The sequence below is a fragment of the Perissodus microlepis genome, chromosome 17 (assembly GCF_051167445.1).
Source record: "Perissodus microlepis isolate ML-2025 ecotype Zambia chromosome 17, ASM5116744v1, whole genome shotgun sequence".
NCBI classification, from domain to species: Eukaryota; Metazoa; Chordata; class Actinopteri; order Cichliformes; family Cichlidae; genus Perissodus; species Perissodus microlepis.
Window position 1 is genome coordinate 23,010,788 of NC_140477.1, and position 17,947 is coordinate 23,028,734.

Sequence of the window (17,947 nt, forward strand, 5' to 3'; positions counted from 1 at the left end):
AAACTAACACAGAAACTTTAGAAGTCTGCAGTCATTTCAGATCTACAGACCAGAATGTAACGCTAGTCATTACACTGAACCTTTCTGGTAAGATGCTGCCACCGTGTGGTGAAGGTGTTCATTGCATATTTGCAGAGGTGTTTACAGAGAGCAGCTGTGGATGTGGGTGTGTTTACAGCTGTGAGTGTCCAGAGAGAAATCCAGAGTATCTCTGAGAGGAAGCAGGGCGCTTCTGAAGTAAGAGGGCCGGCTGCTGCAGAAGGTCACTCACACATCAGTGTGGTGACAGCAGTTTGTCCTAATTTAGAAATCTGAGTTTGTGCACAACCCACAGGAGAAAAGAGAGGAAGACACAGAGAGCAGGAAGCTGTCCAGGCTTTACTTCCTCCCAGCATCAACAAATGAGTTTTCTGGTTGTGCTGGAGACCTTTGTTTACCCCGCTGGGGGTCAGAGAGAAACACCATGTTGGAAAGTTACAGAGAAGCAGCTGAATCATGTTTCTGTCTGCAGCCTGAAGCCTGCAGAAGATCTCTGAAGAATAAATATTATCAGATTCATACAACACATCTTCTACTGAGCAAAGCTTTTATGTTCTCTCATGCACATCATCAGTCACTCAGCTTCTGTCTGCAGAAACCATCAGCATCACATACATGAACTTATTATCTGTGCAAATTAGAGTTGATGCTTCGAACTGAACCTAAAGAAACCGTAAAATTATTTGCAAATCTCAAACTCAAATTGTATTCACTCCAGAACATAGAAAACATATTTAAACATTAAATAAATGTTTAAACTGAAAAAGGTGGATACTAAAAAATGCTGGAGGAGCATTGCGTAACTAACCAGGTTAGTTGGCAGCAGGTCTGTAACATGACTCGGTCTAAAGGGCATTTTGGAGGCAGAGGTTCACACATGTACGAAAAAATCTATGGAACATTTTCAGAATAATGTTTCTCACTGTGAACATCCTCAACAACACTACATGACAACATCACAAGATTCAGATCATCTGGAGAAATCTCCTTGTGCAACTCAGTTCACCGTGCCTTCCACACATGCAGGTTCATGTGTGCACCATCATGGCTCCATCATCAGTGCCTATGAGGCTGGCAGCTGGCACATCTGGAAAGGCTCCATCAGACCAGAACAGGTGCTCTCCTCAGCTGACAAACCATCACAGACTGATGTTAGAGAGGAAACATAGACCCGTCCTACTTCACTGCCATGAGATTCTACACAAGCTAATATTTTAATTAAAATGGTTCCTTTTCTCAGTTTAAACATGTGATGTTTCTGTGTTGTGATTAAAATGAGTTCCTGAGGTTTGAAAACCACATTCTGTTTGTATTTATGATTTAGACAGAAATACAAACAGACAGCATCCCAGCTGTTTGGAAGTGTGGTTGAATAAATACATAAATGAAGCACGAACACTAACAGTGTGAGCGCTGCATACAGACTGTATGTAAACTTATGGCTCCAGAGATCATGTGACACTGTACTCCCATGCAGAGTCAGAGAGCAGGAATCCAGAATATGTCCAGCTGTGGGAGGTCTGGGAACGACTCCCAAACATGGACAGCTGGGAAAGGTCATTTCTGTGACATCCTGTTTCTGCCATATCAGTAACATCAGTGCTGGAAGTGTAACTATCCGATCCTACCACGCAGAACTTAAACAGCATAAAAAACAAATTCCTCACACTGTGTTAGACTTCAGGGCCTCTGAGTCCCAGTGTTTCCACTGCTGCTGTTCTACATCTGAAGCTGAGCTGAGTTACTGCGCCACACCTGAATTATATTTGAATAATAAATGATGTGCTGCCAGAGTTCCATTCTTAATATGGAACATCTTAAAAAAAATTAAACATAATTTAGTGTTATTCAAAGTAACCATGACTATACAAGGCAGATGAGTGCAGGTTAAACAGGTGGGTGTGCGATGGACAGGTACAGAGCAGGTGATGGTTGGATTCAGCACCACATCACTTTTATACCAGCTTCAGACTGTCTTCAGCTGCAAACCAGCCACCACTGGAACAACTGCTCCTCTATGAGCATCAGCTGCTCCACCACAGCAGATCCTGTTCCCCTGGAACTCACAGTCAGTCGTTACTGTGATGGCCAGCAGCAGCTGGAGGCTTCCTGAGGTTCAGACCAACCAGTTGTTTATTCAGTAATATTGAAAATCACAAAACTCTCTTACGCACAGGTGGCACATGGCCCCATATTAAACTAAACATAGAATCTAAAATAAGAGCAGATATTGCTATCCATCCCGTGGTGCCCCTGGAACCTTTAAAAAGGTACTCAGGATGCTGGGAGACTCTTTTGGCCTGAACACCTAGAAGAGCTCTTCACTGAGGAGTAAACACAGAAAATGATAAAAGATGACGGACGTCTCTGTGAGCGTGTTCTTTTATACAAACACTGAGTGATGCGTGTGTGCACGTGTACGGTTTAAAACAGGACCTGACGCATTTCTGAGTCTTCACACTGCACTGCTGACAGTACTGCCTGCCCCTCAGGGTGACCCCTGCATGGGGTCGGGATGCTTCTGCTGTCATATGTCCATAAATGCGCTGACTCAAGCTCCAGATATGAAGAGCTCCACGGTCATGGCCATCATGTCAGTGTGGTCACATGACCAAGTGTGAAAGGAACAGCTCTCCAGATGTGCCTTTCACACTTGGTCATGTGACCACACTGACACAAATGCTAGCCTATCCACAGCCTCACAGCAGGTTGTGAAACACACTGAATATAACCCACAGATTATTTCTCAGGGCCACAGGACAGACAGAATGATTTATGAGCCGGGCTTGTCTCTGTTTGAAGGGACAGGCTTGGGTTCAGGTGCGTAGGTTTGTGAGTAAAAAGCTCAGACAAAGATGAAGTTCAGTTTGTCGCACACTGAATCACACGACTCATCAAACACAAGGAAACACGAGTTTGACGTGGTTTTGATCTGAGAGCGGTGTCAGAGGACTGTGCAATACGTGAAATGCTGTGAAACTACACAATGATCAGATGAGTGTACGATAAGCCGTGTGATATAAAAATAGGCATGGCGAGTAAAGTGAGCCGGTCTGCCCTCACAGACGCTGGCAGCCTGAATGAAACAGCGCTGGAGAGTTGAGGCCGGAGCGCCGAGACTCAGCGACCTATTTATAAAGCGTACAGTGGTAGTAGAGGTAGGATTTCATGCTCGCTGGATTTGGAGAGCTTTTCACTGCAAGCAGCTGACGCCCTGTATCCGTGTTACCGTCTCCGCTTTCTCCCAGCAGCTGCAGGAATGTCACAGGTTTCACTCCAAATCCAGAAGCTCCTCCCACATCGCCCCATCTCAATAATCGGAAATATCATCACAGCAAACAGTTTGTGAGAGTTGGGTCGTCCACAGATGCCCTCACATGAGTATCAGAACAAAGCAGGGAGGTCACTTTAGTCCCAGCTGTTACAGTAAGGAGCCATTAAAGTGCAGAGGAAAAGCCGTCCGTCTCAAACAGCTTTAATATTTCGTTTTATTCCAGTGAAAACGCTGTAATAACAAACAATAAATATCCAACACCATGCACAGACTCTCACACTTCCTGTGGGTGTACAGTCTCTCAGAGAGCTCCATAAATAATCCAATTCAAAAGTCATCTAATGTTCCAGTGGCTCCTGACACAGCTGTCAGGAAAACATCTGGAGTCCGTCTCCAGCCGGCTGTGTCCATATGTTTGGTCTCATTAGAGGCGAGGAGTCCAAACAGGAGGAAGTCTGTTCTCTAACATGTTCTCTGACTTCATCATCCCAAAGAACAAAATCAGCTCCTTTAGAGTTCACGATGTCTGACAGGAACAGCTTCCTCTCTTCCTCACCTGTCTCACTTGTCTCCTCCAGACCTGCAGTAAGCCACCATTCAGTCCATCCTCAGTTTACAGTCTGTTCTTCAGATGACTCACAGTTCACAGAGAGAAGCACGAACAGAGCAGCAGCTACACCCATCACCATCATCATCAGATCAGCTGTCAGACTGTCAGAGTGGGAACGCTTTCACTCTGACCAACAGGAAGCTGAGAGGCTGCACACATGTACATCTGATATCAACAATAATCCAGTGGTGCGGTTTAGAGGATGTGATAGAGCAAGACTGTAAAAATAAAAGATTATTTTCCTGTTTTCCTGTAGAAAAAGCACATGACCTGCCTTATTTAAACAGGAAGTCCAGAGTTTAACTTCAGGACTTAAATTTTAACATAAAACTGATGATGCGTCCTCTCTATCAGCTACAGGCACGCGCTGACACGCATTTTGTTCTGTGATGATCGGAGCTGCAGTGATGTCAGGAGGTCATCGGGGGGTGTGGCTTTGCTCTGAAGCTGCCGGTGCTCGTGTTCTCACTGAGTAAAGGTTGTCTGGTGTTGGACAAGCCGGACGAAGCTTTTTAGGCGGCAGCGTGAAGCCGCTCCATCTCAAACTGCTGTTTCGGTGTGGTGGCAGCCATGTTGGTGCAGCCTTTATTTGAGCGGCTGCAGCCCGACTTTAAAGCGTCCGCTGAGGCTGCCTGTGCTGCTGTGTCAGGGTCGGGGTCATCCAGTGGCGGCAGTGTGGGCATGTCCGGCTCTGGAGACTTCCGTCCATAATAAAGCGCCCAGAGGAGTGTGAGAGTGAGCGCCATGGCGATGATCTGAGCCACACCGATGGACACGCCCAGGAAACGCAACACCTGCAACTGCTTCGTCCCACGGATGAAGGTGTAGATCTTTGGACCACAGCCCTAAAACAAACACACAACACACATGTAAGAGGAGGAGGATTTAAGAGCAGCTGGGTCATCAGAGGGCGTGTCCTCTGATGTTTCTGTCCAGTGAGAAGCCGCTGTGGCTCACCTCTTGGTGGAGGTCGCTAAGGTCGTGGTAGTGGGCATGGCGAGCGCAGCCTGGATACTGATTGGAGCAGCAGGAGTCAGGTGGCCACTCCATCTCAGTCATCTCCAGCCAATCAGTGAAGTAGATGACGCCGCAACATTTAAACTGAGGCCAGGTGAAGAAACATCTGTCAGTACACAGGTCACATGACCACTCCGTGTGTGTGTGTGTGTGTGTGTGTGTGTACGTGTGTGTGTTACCTCAGTCTGAAAGCTGTTCCAGGTGTGTGTGAGCCACTGGTAACGCTGCAGACCGTAGTTTGGCATTCGAGACTTCAGGCTGATCATGTCAGAGCGCTGCACTGAGGGCTACGCACACACACACACACGCACACACATGCAAACACAAACGCATGCACACACACCATGTCAATTACAGTGAAACAAAAGTAAAAATAAGATCTTAAACGGGTGTAGCTCACTGCTGGAAACATTACAGCTTGTTCCCGATGGAGAAACATGAGTCACACAGCCGTGGCTCCTGATTGGTCAAAAACAGGAAACTGAAGTTCAGGTTTCTGAGGGTCATGATGAAGGAAACAGAGCTGCGGTGTATTCTCCATCACGCTCCTTTCATAACATATGAACATACGTCAGCTGGTCATTCTGGGTTTGGACCCAGGCTTTGTGGTGGTCTTTGAAACAGTATTTAATGTTCTGTTGGTTGTCAGTTGGATCAGTGTGGTTCACCGCTGAGCTGAGCAAGCTAGAGTTTGGTTGTTGTCAGTGTTGGGGTGTATCGGAATGCCTGTACTGGTGTTACATATTTAAAATACAAAATATGAGTAACTGTATTCCATTACAGTTACCGTTTATATAGGTAATGATTAGAATACAGTTACGTTGTTTCATATGTTAGGCTATCCCCTCTTTATCCACTCTCTAATTTTGGTAATTAAACACATTGCCAGAAAGGAGGCTCTAAGAGGCTCTAATGTAAGCGTCCTGTTAATGTTGGTGGTGTCACTTACACAATGGACCCAGAGCAAGCAGAACAGAGCCAGCAGTGCATGGGCAGAATGCATTTCTTACTTTGAAATTCCGACACCACTTCACATTTAAAGAAGAAAGGGATGGGCGAAATCTGACCGTGCAATGCAAACTCTATTTGCCAGCAACCAAGCTACTCTCAGTGTCAAAAGACTCCACCTCCAACCTAAAGAAACATCCGGAAGTAAGTTATTTTTTAAAAACTAACCTTAGCCTACTGCAACTACCTTGTTTTAGATGCGGTAGCTACCTGGGTTATGTGCCACTTCAGTATCTTCGATGCACTATTGCTGTGTGATTTATTAATTTACTGAAGGCTGCATTACAACTTGCTAGATGCTAATAATCATGTGCAGTTCTGAAAGCAGACAGAAAGAAAACATAGTCATACAGAAATAGTTTTCTACACGAGATCCCTGCAAAAAGTGCAGCCTTATCTAATCTCCACCCTACTGTTACTCATTTTATACTAAGATTTAAAAATCTAGTTGGTATTGCTTTCAGAACTGCACATGATTATTTGCAGCTACCAGGTTGCTAATGCTATCCATCAAGTCTAACAGTCTGCAGTCTATGAACGAACCTCAGCTAACGCCAGCTAAGAATGTTAGCTCAGTGGCGAGTAGCCTTCAGTAATAGTAATAAATCACACAGCAACAGTACATTCATGTAGTTGTAAAAAGCATGACAATATATCAAGTAATCTAAGGTATTCAGAATACGTTACATTGAGTAACTTAACAAAATATGTTACAAGCTACATTTTGGGCCTATATTCTGTAATTTGTACTGGAATACATTTTACATGTAACCTTCCCAACACTGGTTGTTGTGTAGTTTATTCCTATGTGTACCCTGCTGTCTGAGCTATTTCACTTTTGTATGTGCGAGTCTGTCGCCTGTTTACTCATTTTATCTTTGGTAGTCTGTTGTCAGCTGTGCTTTGTATTTACTTCCCCTGCCTCGTCCTGTGATTACTGCCAGCTGTTCCTTCTGCTGGCCTCATTACCTCCGGTATTTATCATCTCAGTCTACTCGTGTCCTTTGTCCAGTTCTTCTGCACTGTTTTGGCTTTTGTTTCGTTTTGATTTTACCTTCCTCCTCCTCTGTACTGCAAAAATTCCAGCCACTTTCCACACAACAAACCCAAAACACACTACAGTGAGCCCGAGGCCTCACACACTCAGGACTTCAGGTTTTTACTGCAACCCCCCAAACAGGGACCAACCTGAGGTCCATGTGTGAGTGTCTGCTCGACTGATAAAGAAAAAAGAAAAACCTTCACTACTACGATACCCACAACCCCCTGCAGGCAGCTGATGCAGAGATAAACTGAGCCTGAGGTCAGAGTTCAAAGCCAGGCTCAAACTACTGTGCTTCAAAGACAGCACTCAAAATGTAACTTTATAAACAACAAACAAAAGAACATATTCTGTCACCCCTAAAATCTGATTGGCTCATTTGAAAATGTTTGGAGATCACCTGAAACTTTGAGAACTTTGAGAAATCAGCAGGAAAAGCTCAGGCTGTAAGAAATGAGCCAGAAAGCGCTACTCGAGGCTCTCTGAGCTCTCCCAGAGGAGCAAGCCTCCAATATTTTTTTTTTTGTCGTTAGCGTGAGTCTGACACTCACTGAAACTACGAACTACTGCAGGTAATGTACCCTGCAGTACTGGAGTAGATGTATTCGAGTACTTTGCAGGTGGGTGTGAGGTGACGGGCGTGTCGCGGCAGCGCTGAAAGAGGAGCCGGACAAGTCTGAGATTCCTGATTATTATTAGAGACAAGCCTAGAGTCCAGCCGGTGCATGAGGCGAGAAATGATCCGTTTAGGACAGAAACACTTGCATGTGTGCGACACCACCGTAACTCCGTACTGACAAACTCGTTACCATCACAATCAGTCAGTGAGAAAAAGCTGCAGAATTTCACATGAACAGAGGCTCAGTTATGAAACACGATTATAATTTTACCTGCTCTGATGGTTGTTTGGTTAAACACATTCATGTCTGACTACATGACATGTTCAGGGATTCAAAGCTTCAATGTTCTCACCTCCTCGTAGGTCCACACAGCACTGGCCAGCTCCACACAGAAGATCACCAACAGACTGCCGAAGTACTGAAACACAGGCGGAGACGAGTTTAGTCTGATAATCAACCTAAAACCTTTCTGTCAAAAAGGCATGAAGCTGACCTCGTCCTCTCCCTCAGTGACAGCCCCGAGGTGTCTGCAGCTCTTAACTCTGAGCAGCACAGTAATGTGTGATGTCTGAAGCTGGTTTTATCTCCTTGTCCACCTGAATAACCTACTCACTCACAAACATGAGGGACTTCTACTGTTATGTAATCTCACAGCTAACTGAGGTGTGTGTGTGTGTTGGAACTGGCTGAGCGGGTTCCCATCATGCCTTGGGGCAGTCCCTGTAGCAGACTGAAGCTCCTCTCAGCAGCTCATCTTTCGGAGACAATCTTATCACCTGATGGGAACAATGGGGCACCCAACACCTGGCCCCGCCTAATCAGAGCACAGAAAACAGGTGGTGTCGCTCAAACACACAGTTAGGTGGACAGTGTGACCTCTGTGGGCTCTACCTGAGAGTCCAGAGTAGGCTGTGTGTGTGACATCATACACCTGCACACCTGCTGACAGTGGTGGACTCTGGACTGAGCTCAATCCTCCCATATGGAGGTGTGTGAGGCGGGTGGAGCGTGTGGAGGTGGAGGCTGACCTCTTCACCTTGTTTAGCAGCTGGTGAGCAGATGATGCTCTGATAGGCTGCAGCAGAACCAGTTGATAAGAGATCAGTCTATCTGAGGAGTGTGTCATTATGATGAAGCTCAGGTGAGTCTGCCTCAGTGCTCATAGGGCTTCAGGTTCAGAGACATCAGCTCCGGGTTTCTGATGTTCCCACTTCACTGTGTACGCAAAATGCCACTGAACCTTAACCCCACCACAGGAAGGTGGGAGCCGCAGGTGCTTGTGTCATGATATCAGTCTCAGTGTAGACCTGTCACAGCTAACACACTGATCAACAGTCACGCCAACACACACTGACCAACAGTCATGCTAACATACAGGTAACACACTGACCAACAGTCAGAGCAGCTAAAAATGTTTCCTCTGCTGGCTGACTCAAAACAGAGACTTCATCTGTGCTTTTCCAAATGTGTCAGAGCACTCAGAGACTGTTTCCTGTTAAATGTCAGCTGAATCCAGGACATGGACTTCCTGCTTCTGATTATAAAATCTGAGATAAATGTCGCCTTTGGTTAAAGTAAAAATCCTGTCTGAAGTGTGTGATGTGAGCATCCGTACCCAGGAGAGCAGCAGCAGGTCACACCTGAGCGTGCCGCAGTACCCCACCATTGCCACGATGATGAGAAAGCAGCACACGGCAACAATGACGGGGTGAACAGCTGGAGAGTACGTGAGGACGGCAGCTTCCTCCAACCTGCATATACACACACACACACGCGAATTAGCCTCCATGCGCTGAGCTTCACAAAGCAGCTGTTTAGTTCACATCTGGATCATCTATCAGAGACAAGGTGTGTCAGATAAAGATGATTAAAACTTTCAGGTGCTGTCACCTGGTTGGCTCTGATACCTTAGCTGCAAGCCAGGCCAGACTCACCTGGTGTGGGCCGTCAGGGTGAGGACGGTGTTGAGAGAGTCACGGATCCACGCTGCCACTCCCAGCACACATGCTGACATCAGCTGGACACACAGAAATAAACACATGGATATGTTTCTGCTGCCTATAATAACATCTGAGAATGTGAAGCAGGCAGCGAGGAACACCCGGCCTGCTTCACCCCAGCGCCGCCTGTCCCTGTACACAGAACTACCACTAAACACAATATTCTGTACACAGAACTACCACTAAACACAATATTCTGTACACAGAACTACCACTAAACACAGTACTTCATACAAAGAACTATCACTAGACACAGCACCTACAGTTACTACAGTAAAATACTGCATTGTTTGACTGCTTTAGTATAATGACTCAAACACGCTGATCATTAAAGGGCAATTACACTCTTGTAGTCGTGCGCGTGCCCGCTCCTCTCACCCAGAACAGCAGGTTGAGCGCGTACAGCAGGCAGCGCAGACACCTCACCGCGTCCTCGCGAGCCATCCCGACCGGAGCTCCTCCGAGTGCCGCTCATCTGAGCCCGGGGAACCATGGCAACATGCTCGCTGCACGCACACAGCACGGAGCGCTCAGGAACTGCGCGTGCTCCGTGCGTGAAACCCGCATTCCGTCCCCGCGCGCCCTGGCCCGCTCGGTGACCAGCAGCAGGTGGTCCTCACTGCGCACGCTCCGAACCGGTCACCGCTGTCCGCACACCTCCAGACTGTCACCGGATACACGAATACACACACGCACACACAGCTCCGTCAGTCTGCTGCGTAACAATCCGAACCGTCCGCTCCTCTGCTCCTCTGCTCCTCCTGCTGCTCCTTCTTCACTAATTAAAGCAGCAGCAGCTCCGCCTCTTCTCTCACAGCGTCCGGGGGGAGGACAGAGGAATGTGTCCGCCTCCAGCCGCACAACCGTGGGGTCAGCAGGCCGTGATTGAGAGGATGAAGCTGCAGGAAACACACACACAGCGCTTGGAGTGTTTGTCCACATAGTTCTGGTCATAAACTCTTTGCAGTAGCACTTTTTGTCCCTAAATTATGTGGAAACTTACTCTAGGCTACCTTGTAATTATTTTCCACATACTTTCTGACTATTTGCACATATATTATTATGTTACACACGGGACTGCCGGACACTGAACATAAACTCGTAGAAAGAAAAATGTATGACAAAAGAATGTGGACATAAACTTCCACGGAAATACAGTAAGACATGTCGTTTGTGTCTACATAATTTTGGCCATTTAGGCTGCTTGTTTGTTTTTCTGCTCACACTTGTAATCAAAATAATGTGAACGCATGTGACTGGCTATCTAAATGGTAAATGGATGGTTCTTCTAACACTAATCTAAAACAATATATATACCCCAAAGTATATAGACTAACACGTGCACTCATTTTACAGTTATTAAAATCACTGATAAGAACTTGTAATTAATATATGATCATTAAAATAGAATAACTGCTCGGTTCGTGAATAACTATAGTCACATGAAGTGGGATATGTTTAATTAACAGCTGAACATATGTGAAAACACAAGCGTATGTGGACAGAAGTTACTACACAGCTTATATTGTTTGTCCACATACTTTAAATGTGTTAAATTAGTACCACAACGCACAAATCTAATATTTAATACATTAGCAAACATATCTGAACAGAAATGGTGAGATGGATATATTCTTGCTATCTCTTTAGTTGTTTCTGTCCACATATTCTTGTAGAAAAGTAAATATAATTTTCAGCTGGTCATTAATGCAATTTTTCAGATAAAAAAAATGTCCAAAAGCTTTGTGTAAATGTGCAGTCGAAATTAAATATTTTACAAGGCTTGAGAAAAACACCCCTCTTACTTTTTATTTTTAAATAAATAAATAAAGGATTACTATAGCGCATAAAAGACGTAAAGAAGTGTAAATATAAATACAATTCCCATGATGCATCTGTCCTGTCAACGCCTGCCTGTATGTGAACCAATCAGAGCGCGGGCAGACGTTTGCGTCAGCATCCGTGACCTCCTTTTTTCTGGGTATTTTTTTCTGAGCAGACGTTGGCAGGCGGCGCCATATTGAAAGCAGAGAATTGTCGGCGAAAACGACTGACACCTTAAATTAAACACGATGTTGTACCTGGAGGACTACCTGGAGAGTGAGTATGGGACTGCACCGAAGCGGCAGCGGTGTCACAGGGCTCTGCTGCGCGTTAAATAGGTGTTATTTTCCGGCCAGGTCGGCTCCGGCAGTTAGCCTAGCCGTGCTAGCAGGTAACCGCCTTTTCTTCTCCTGGCAGTGATCGAGCAGCTACCCATGGATCTCCGCGACAGGTTTACGGAAATGAGGGAGATGGACCTGCAGGTTCAGAGTACGTACAGCCCCGCCGCCAACGGCGCCACACACCGGGGACACGCGCGCTGCGGCATGCACACATAGCGGCAGCCCTGCTGGGACTGTCCAAGCAACAGAGCCGCGTCCCGGCGCCGATGACCGCCCGATGGCGCTTACTTAATTAGCACATGTTAGCAGAGGCGGCTAACGGGCTGAAACCCAGTAGATACCAGCACGATACTGCAGCGCAGCAACCACCTGCAGGGTCACATCCACCCACAGGGCCCCCTCCCCTTTATTACTGCCGATCCGAAAGTTCACATTCATGCACATTAAAAGTCAAGTTGCTAATAAAGCAACTTTAAAATGATTATCGCTGTTAGACGCTCACAGGAGGACCTAATCACCATTTTAGCACTTTATAAATAAAAAATAAGCAGTTTTCTTTGGTCTAAACTGAGATTATTTAATAGGATTTCTGTAAATATCTGTATTTTTTTAAGTTTAAATTAAAAAAAAAAAGGTTTTAGTAAAATATGTTTTGATAAATTATGAAGTTGCTGAACAAACGAAATAATTTTGAACTGAAATTTAAAATGAAGGATTATTAAAATAGTAATCATTTCCTCTAAAATATTTTGTTTCAATCACTGACACAAATTTAATTGGACTTAGAGTTAGATAAATTAAACCACTTTCTAAACGCTTGTGTATGCAGCCAGAAAAAGAACAATGTTGTAACAATGGTATAAACGCGACTCTGAAAGGTGTAATAATAAATCAGTGTTAGGGATACTCTGAATGAGCCTGTGCTGGGCGCTAGTGCTGTGTGATACTGCAGATTTAAGTATTGATCTGATACCAAATAAATACAGGGCCAGTATTGCTGCTATCTGTTTAAACCTCAGGATATTAACCCTTTAAGACCTACCATAGAACCAAGTCCGCCAGAGCTTATCTATATATTTTTAGATGGTGTAGTGACATTTTTTGGGAGTATTTCAAGTTGCTTCAGTAACTACATGAATTGCAAAAAAGTGCAATAAACTACCAAAAAAAAGTAACATTGTTTTTTTGTTTGTTTGTTTTTTACACATATTTCTAGTTAGAGAAATTTCAGGGGTATATCCCTCAAAACTGTAAATGCAAAAAAGTTGCACAAAATAGGTTCCAACCACAGGAAATCTATGTTGAGTGTATTCATAGTTTTATTTTTGACATACACAAATTTTTATATACTGTAGGAAAAATGAAAATAAATATTGTAATGCAAATTTGCAAAAAACAGCATGAACTATTTCCAGCAGTGTAATTTGAGTTCTAAGCATCCCAGAAACTGTACAGAAAGCCATAAACTTAAAAATGAATTTTAAAAACCTCCAGCGTATTCTATAGGAAAAAACTACATTTTCTGCGAAGATTACGCCACTTCCGGTTTCGGGCAGGTAATGTTGGATGCGCTGATTGGAATTAGCAAAGCATGTTTCTGGAATACTATGTTTTTGTTGCTGCAAATAGATGATGAAACCACTTCAGCTTTAGTCACATTGGTTCAGAGGCACAGATCTGTGACATAACAGGAGCACTCACTGAGTGAGAGCTGGGGAAATAAAGTTTTAATCAAACTTTATTTATACTGCACATTTATACTGCAGAGCGTATCCAATCACTAATCAACAAAATCTAACAAATATTATCCACACATGGCACACTCACTGCTGCAGGTTTCAGCTGGCAGGAAACACTCAAAAAGAAATCACCTGAGGGAGGGCCGCAGTCAGACTTTACACACGTGATGGTAAAATGCTGAGTGCTACGTTTTCTCACGTCCTTTCCTGTTTGTTCCTTCAGATGCCACGGATCAGCTGGAGCAGAAGGTCATCGAGTTCTTCGTCAACGCCAAGAAGAACAAACCAGAGTGGAGAGAGGAGCAGATGGAGGTCATTAAAAAGGTCAGAGGTGGCGGATTCTTCTTGTTTCTGTGTGTGTGTGTCTTGGGTTCTTGGGTTAAACCTGCGTGTGTTCTTAGGATTACTACAAAGCTCTGGAAGATGCAGATGAGAAAGTCCAGCTGGCCAATCAGATCTATGACCTGGTGAGTAAAGGTTTCCTTCAGGTGTCACTCAGGTGATCACAGAATGGTAAAGGTGCACATTTAGGCTTTAACGGCTTTAACATGTAGAAATCTCAGAGGAACCCTCAGTTATTCCACACAGCCACCACTAGATGGCAGAAAGAACCTTGAAGAGCCACTAAAAAAGCACAAGGAGTTACTTGTCCTGCAGTCTGAGAGCATGGTCACTATCACTGAAAGATACCAGCTAAACTCAGACCCTTCACTTATAAATCACTGATTGGTTAGATTGATCACTCATCTGTGAGATTTGATCAGTCAATGCTGATCAAGGGTTATGAGAATTTGCATATTAATGGCCAAGGAACTGACCTTCCAGCCCATTGTTCCTTCAGTGGTGTTAGTTTCAGTCATAATGCAAATGTACTGTTTATGAGATTGGGGAAACCTGCAGTGAGCTGAGACTGAAGAAGTCACTTGAATGAGTGACGAAACATTTCTCCCATTGAAAATGCTACGTCCAGATGAAAAGAATCAACTTTTGGGGGCATCTGTGAGATTATTAACACATCCAGACATCCATCAGCCCAACACTTAAAGATTCTTCATGTGTCACAGAAAAGCTGCTTGATTGGTTTAAAATTGGTTTTCGTTGTTGACCTCATTGATCCTCTGTGTCTCAGGTGGACCGACACCTGCGTAAACTGGACCAGGAACTGGCCAAGTTCAAGATGGAGCTGGAGGCTGACAACGCTGGCATCACTGAGATCCTTGAGAGACGTGAGTAACTCTTTGGTTGTATTCGGCAGGGGAATGTTAGACTTCCCGTAACATGTGCCTGACTTCCTGTCACATATCTGTGCTCAGGATCGTTGGAGATGGACAGCCCGTCTCAGCCTGTCAACAACCACCACGTTCACTCACATGCTGCCACAGAGAGTGAGTACACGGCAACACCAGATCTGTTTGTTGTCTGCTGTCTGGATCAGCGCCTGCATCTTTCCTGATCCATACTGATTGACCACCTAATCCATGCACATGAATCCCTGAAAGCGTGTAGTCGTTCATCTGAGAATGAGAAATAAAAATATTTTTTTGAGGTTGATTAACAGTTGTTAAAATGTTAGAATACAGAAACATGCAGCGGTCATGCTGACGTAAACAAGGTGGGGGGGGGGTGTTCCCAGTTGCTGATGTCACACATCACGCATCAACCTGAACTGCAGTGATAACCCGGCTCTTAGACCACACTAACCTCATTCTCTGGCTTCGTCCTCGTGCTGTTGTTAGCAACTTTTAAAAGTTTAGCGTCACGATACTTGTTCTCGTTAGACCTTACCTGCTGAGGTCATTCGGGATCATTTGAGTTGACGTGGGAGCTGTGACATAAGCACAGTGAGCCTCTCTGAGTCGTCCACACTGATTTAACCGACTGAAATCACCCACTCTTGGCCACACCACGGTTCACCATGGTAACAGCAGCAAATATAAACATGGTGTCAGATTGAAGCAGTGTGAACCTCTAATGAATTTGGGGCGGGACATGGTGATGGTATTGTGTTGTTTTCAGTTTGAAACAGGAAGTGTCAGCTAACTGCATGTTTGTGTGCTCTCAGAGAGAAAATATAGCGCTCCAAGCCACCACACCACAGAACACGTCCCAGAGAAGAAGTTCAAGTCTGAAGCTCTGCTGTCCACGCTCACGTCAGACGCCTCCAAAGAGAACACGCCAGGTAAGAGCCACGACCCTCACCAGAGCACTCTGACCGCCTGCCATGTGTTGCCTGCCTCACCTGTGTGTCCTCGGCAGGCTGCCGTACCAACAGCACGTCCTCGTCCACCAACAATGCGTACAGCGTCAACTCCTCCCAGCCTATGGCCTACAACCTGAGCTCGCTGTCCTCAGGGCCCGGAGCTGGAGCTGGAGCCGGTGCCATCACCATGGCTGCCGCCCAGGCGGTGCAGGCCACAGCTCAGGTGAGAGAACATCCAGTTAGAGAAGGGGTGGAGTTTCTCAGGTGTTTACACCTGCAGGCCAAACTTGTCGTTTTGGATCAGTTAAAATGTTTTAAAGGTTCTTTGAAAAAAGCGACAGCTTCCAGAAACATTTGTTCCACAGAGAACACATTCACAGCATGAGCAGCTGATCCATCTCCATCACCTCTGAAGTAATCTGCAGACATCCTGTTCATCATCATCAGTGCCTCAGCTCTGCTGCTTTGCTGTGTTAGTTGGGTTTCCGGTATAACTCAAACCTGAAGTTTCAAGTAACTGTCAGTCTGAGATGAGCAGGTCAAAGAATTTTTAAATCAGACATCTTGAATCACATTTGGTTAGTTCAAGGACTGAAGGATGGTAGAAAATCTGACATCTGGCTACGGGATGTGCTTGTCTGTGTTACTGACAAACAAACAAAACAAACAAGCTTTATTATTTGTCACATACAGTATCATACAGAGTATTGCATGCATGCATGACCCAAACGTTTTACTGCTGATGTATCCATGTGAGCAGATGAAGGAGGGCCGGCGGACGTCCAGCCTCAAAGCGAGCTATGAGGCCATCAAAAACAACGACTTCCAGCTGGGCAGAGACTTCGCTTTGTCCCGGGACAGCACTGCCGGATACTCCTCCTCCGCCCTCGCCTCCACCCTCACCCAGACCCTCACCCCCAGCACCACCTCCGACTCTCGAGGACGCAAGTCCAAGTAAGACCACCATCTTGGCTGCTTGCCTCCAGCGCTCAGCATGGATAAACACTCACTCTTCTTCTGTTTTACAGGAGCAGCATTAAGTCTTCCAACCATCAGTCGTCTTCGTCGTCCTCCTCCTCCTCACTGTCGTCCTGTTCTTCGTCATCGGCGCTCGCTCAGGAGCTCTCCCAGCAGGCATCGGTGCTGCCCGAAGCCGAGGCCAACAGTCAGGTGGACTGGACCTACGACCCCAACGAGCCCCGATACTGCATCTGTAACCAGGTACACACACATACACGCACACATCAGGTTCGCTGATGGACCAATCACTGACGAGGCCTCATAGAATGATGGTGACTCCTCTTCTGTGTTTCAGGTTTCTTATGGAGAGATGGTCGGCTGTGACAACACAGACGTGAGTCTTTTACCTTCAGGTTCTGACCCGTTTCCCATGGAAACGGGTGTCTGTGTGTATGTGCTGACCGTGTCTGTGTATGTCCTCAGTGTCCGATCGAGTGGTTCCACTACGGCTGTGTTGGCCTGACGGAGGCGCCGAAGGGGAAGTGGTACTGCCCTCAGTGCACAGCGGCCATGAAGAGGAGGGGCAGCCGCCACAAATAGACACATCTCCTTGTAACCTTCATTAGAAGCGGCTGAGGTCAGAGGTCACCAACAGCAAACTGCTGATCATCAGACACTGAGGATTTAAAGCCGCGTGGAGGAAGTGATGTCAGCTCTGAGAGAAATAAAACCTGGGTTCAGTCTAGGCCTAAAAACAACCACAGTCTCTGCCAAAACTAGTCTTTGTTATTCAGACTCAGTGAAGTTAATCTTGACATTTTAAACTGGTCAGAATAATTAATGAGTCTTTCTATCAGAGCACAGATACAACCCAGGTTTTATATTTGGTTAATCTGGGATTATACTTGGAATAGCCAAGTTTGTAAACCAGGTCTTTTTGTCTCCTTCCATTATATGCAGATTTTTCCCAGAGCTGAAATTATTTCCCATGAGGCCATGCTCCCCTCTCACTCATTTAAAACTACAAACAGGATGGGTTGTTGGACTACAACTATGGATGCCTGTTGGAGCCAAATTAGATGAGTCTCATTTGACCTCCATAGTAAGCCAGAATGTATTTTGTGTGTGTGTGTGTGTGTTGGTTTGTGTTGTGTTGTTTTGAGTGTGTGTGTGTGTGTGTGTGTGTTGGTTTGTGCCGTATTGGTTTGCGTGTGTGTGACAAATGTTAAAATGAAGAGTCCAATAAAGCGATGTTTTGGTAAATCAGCTGGTG

The 17,947-nt window shown here is 45.5% G+C and overlaps 2 protein-coding genes across 3 annotated transcripts; one reads left to right on the forward strand and one right to left on the reverse strand.

The window, feature by feature from the left end:
• Positions 1-3,498: 3,498 nt before the first annotated feature.
• On the reverse strand, positions 3,499-11,492 carry tspan12 (tetraspanin 12). 2 transcript variants are annotated; one of them, XM_084910139.1, is made up of 7 exons: positions 9,954-11,492; positions 9,545-9,627; positions 9,226-9,361; positions 7,963-8,028; positions 5,120-5,227; positions 4,881-5,024; positions 3,499-4,768 (listed from the first exon to the last, which is right to left on the reverse strand). In XM_084910139.1, the coding sequence occupies exons 1-7, from the start codon at positions 10,101-10,103 to the stop codon at positions 4,436-4,438; spliced, it is 1,020 nt and encodes a 339-aa protein (XP_084766265.1). In that variant the 5' UTR covers positions 10,104-11,492; the 3' UTR covers positions 3,499-4,435. The 2 variants fall into 2 exon arrangements, with proteins under 2 accessions (XP_084766265.1, XP_084766266.1); XM_084910140.1 differs by having other exon boundaries at positions 9,989-11,425.
• Positions 11,493-11,578: 86 nt separating this feature from the next.
• ing3 (inhibitor of growth family, member 3) lies at positions 11,579-17,803 on the forward strand. Its single transcript, XM_084910137.1, has 12 exons — positions 11,579-11,710; positions 11,852-11,923; positions 13,738-13,838; positions 13,916-13,981; positions 14,644-14,740; positions 14,828-14,899; positions 15,577-15,693; positions 15,771-15,937; positions 16,475-16,668; positions 16,743-16,935; positions 17,030-17,068; positions 17,158-17,803. The coding sequence occupies exons 1-12, from the start codon at positions 11,683-11,685 to the stop codon at positions 17,272-17,274; spliced, it is 1,263 nt and encodes a 420-aa protein (XP_084766263.1). The 5' UTR covers positions 11,579-11,682; the 3' UTR covers positions 17,275-17,803.
• Positions 17,804-17,947: the final 144 nt, after the last annotated feature.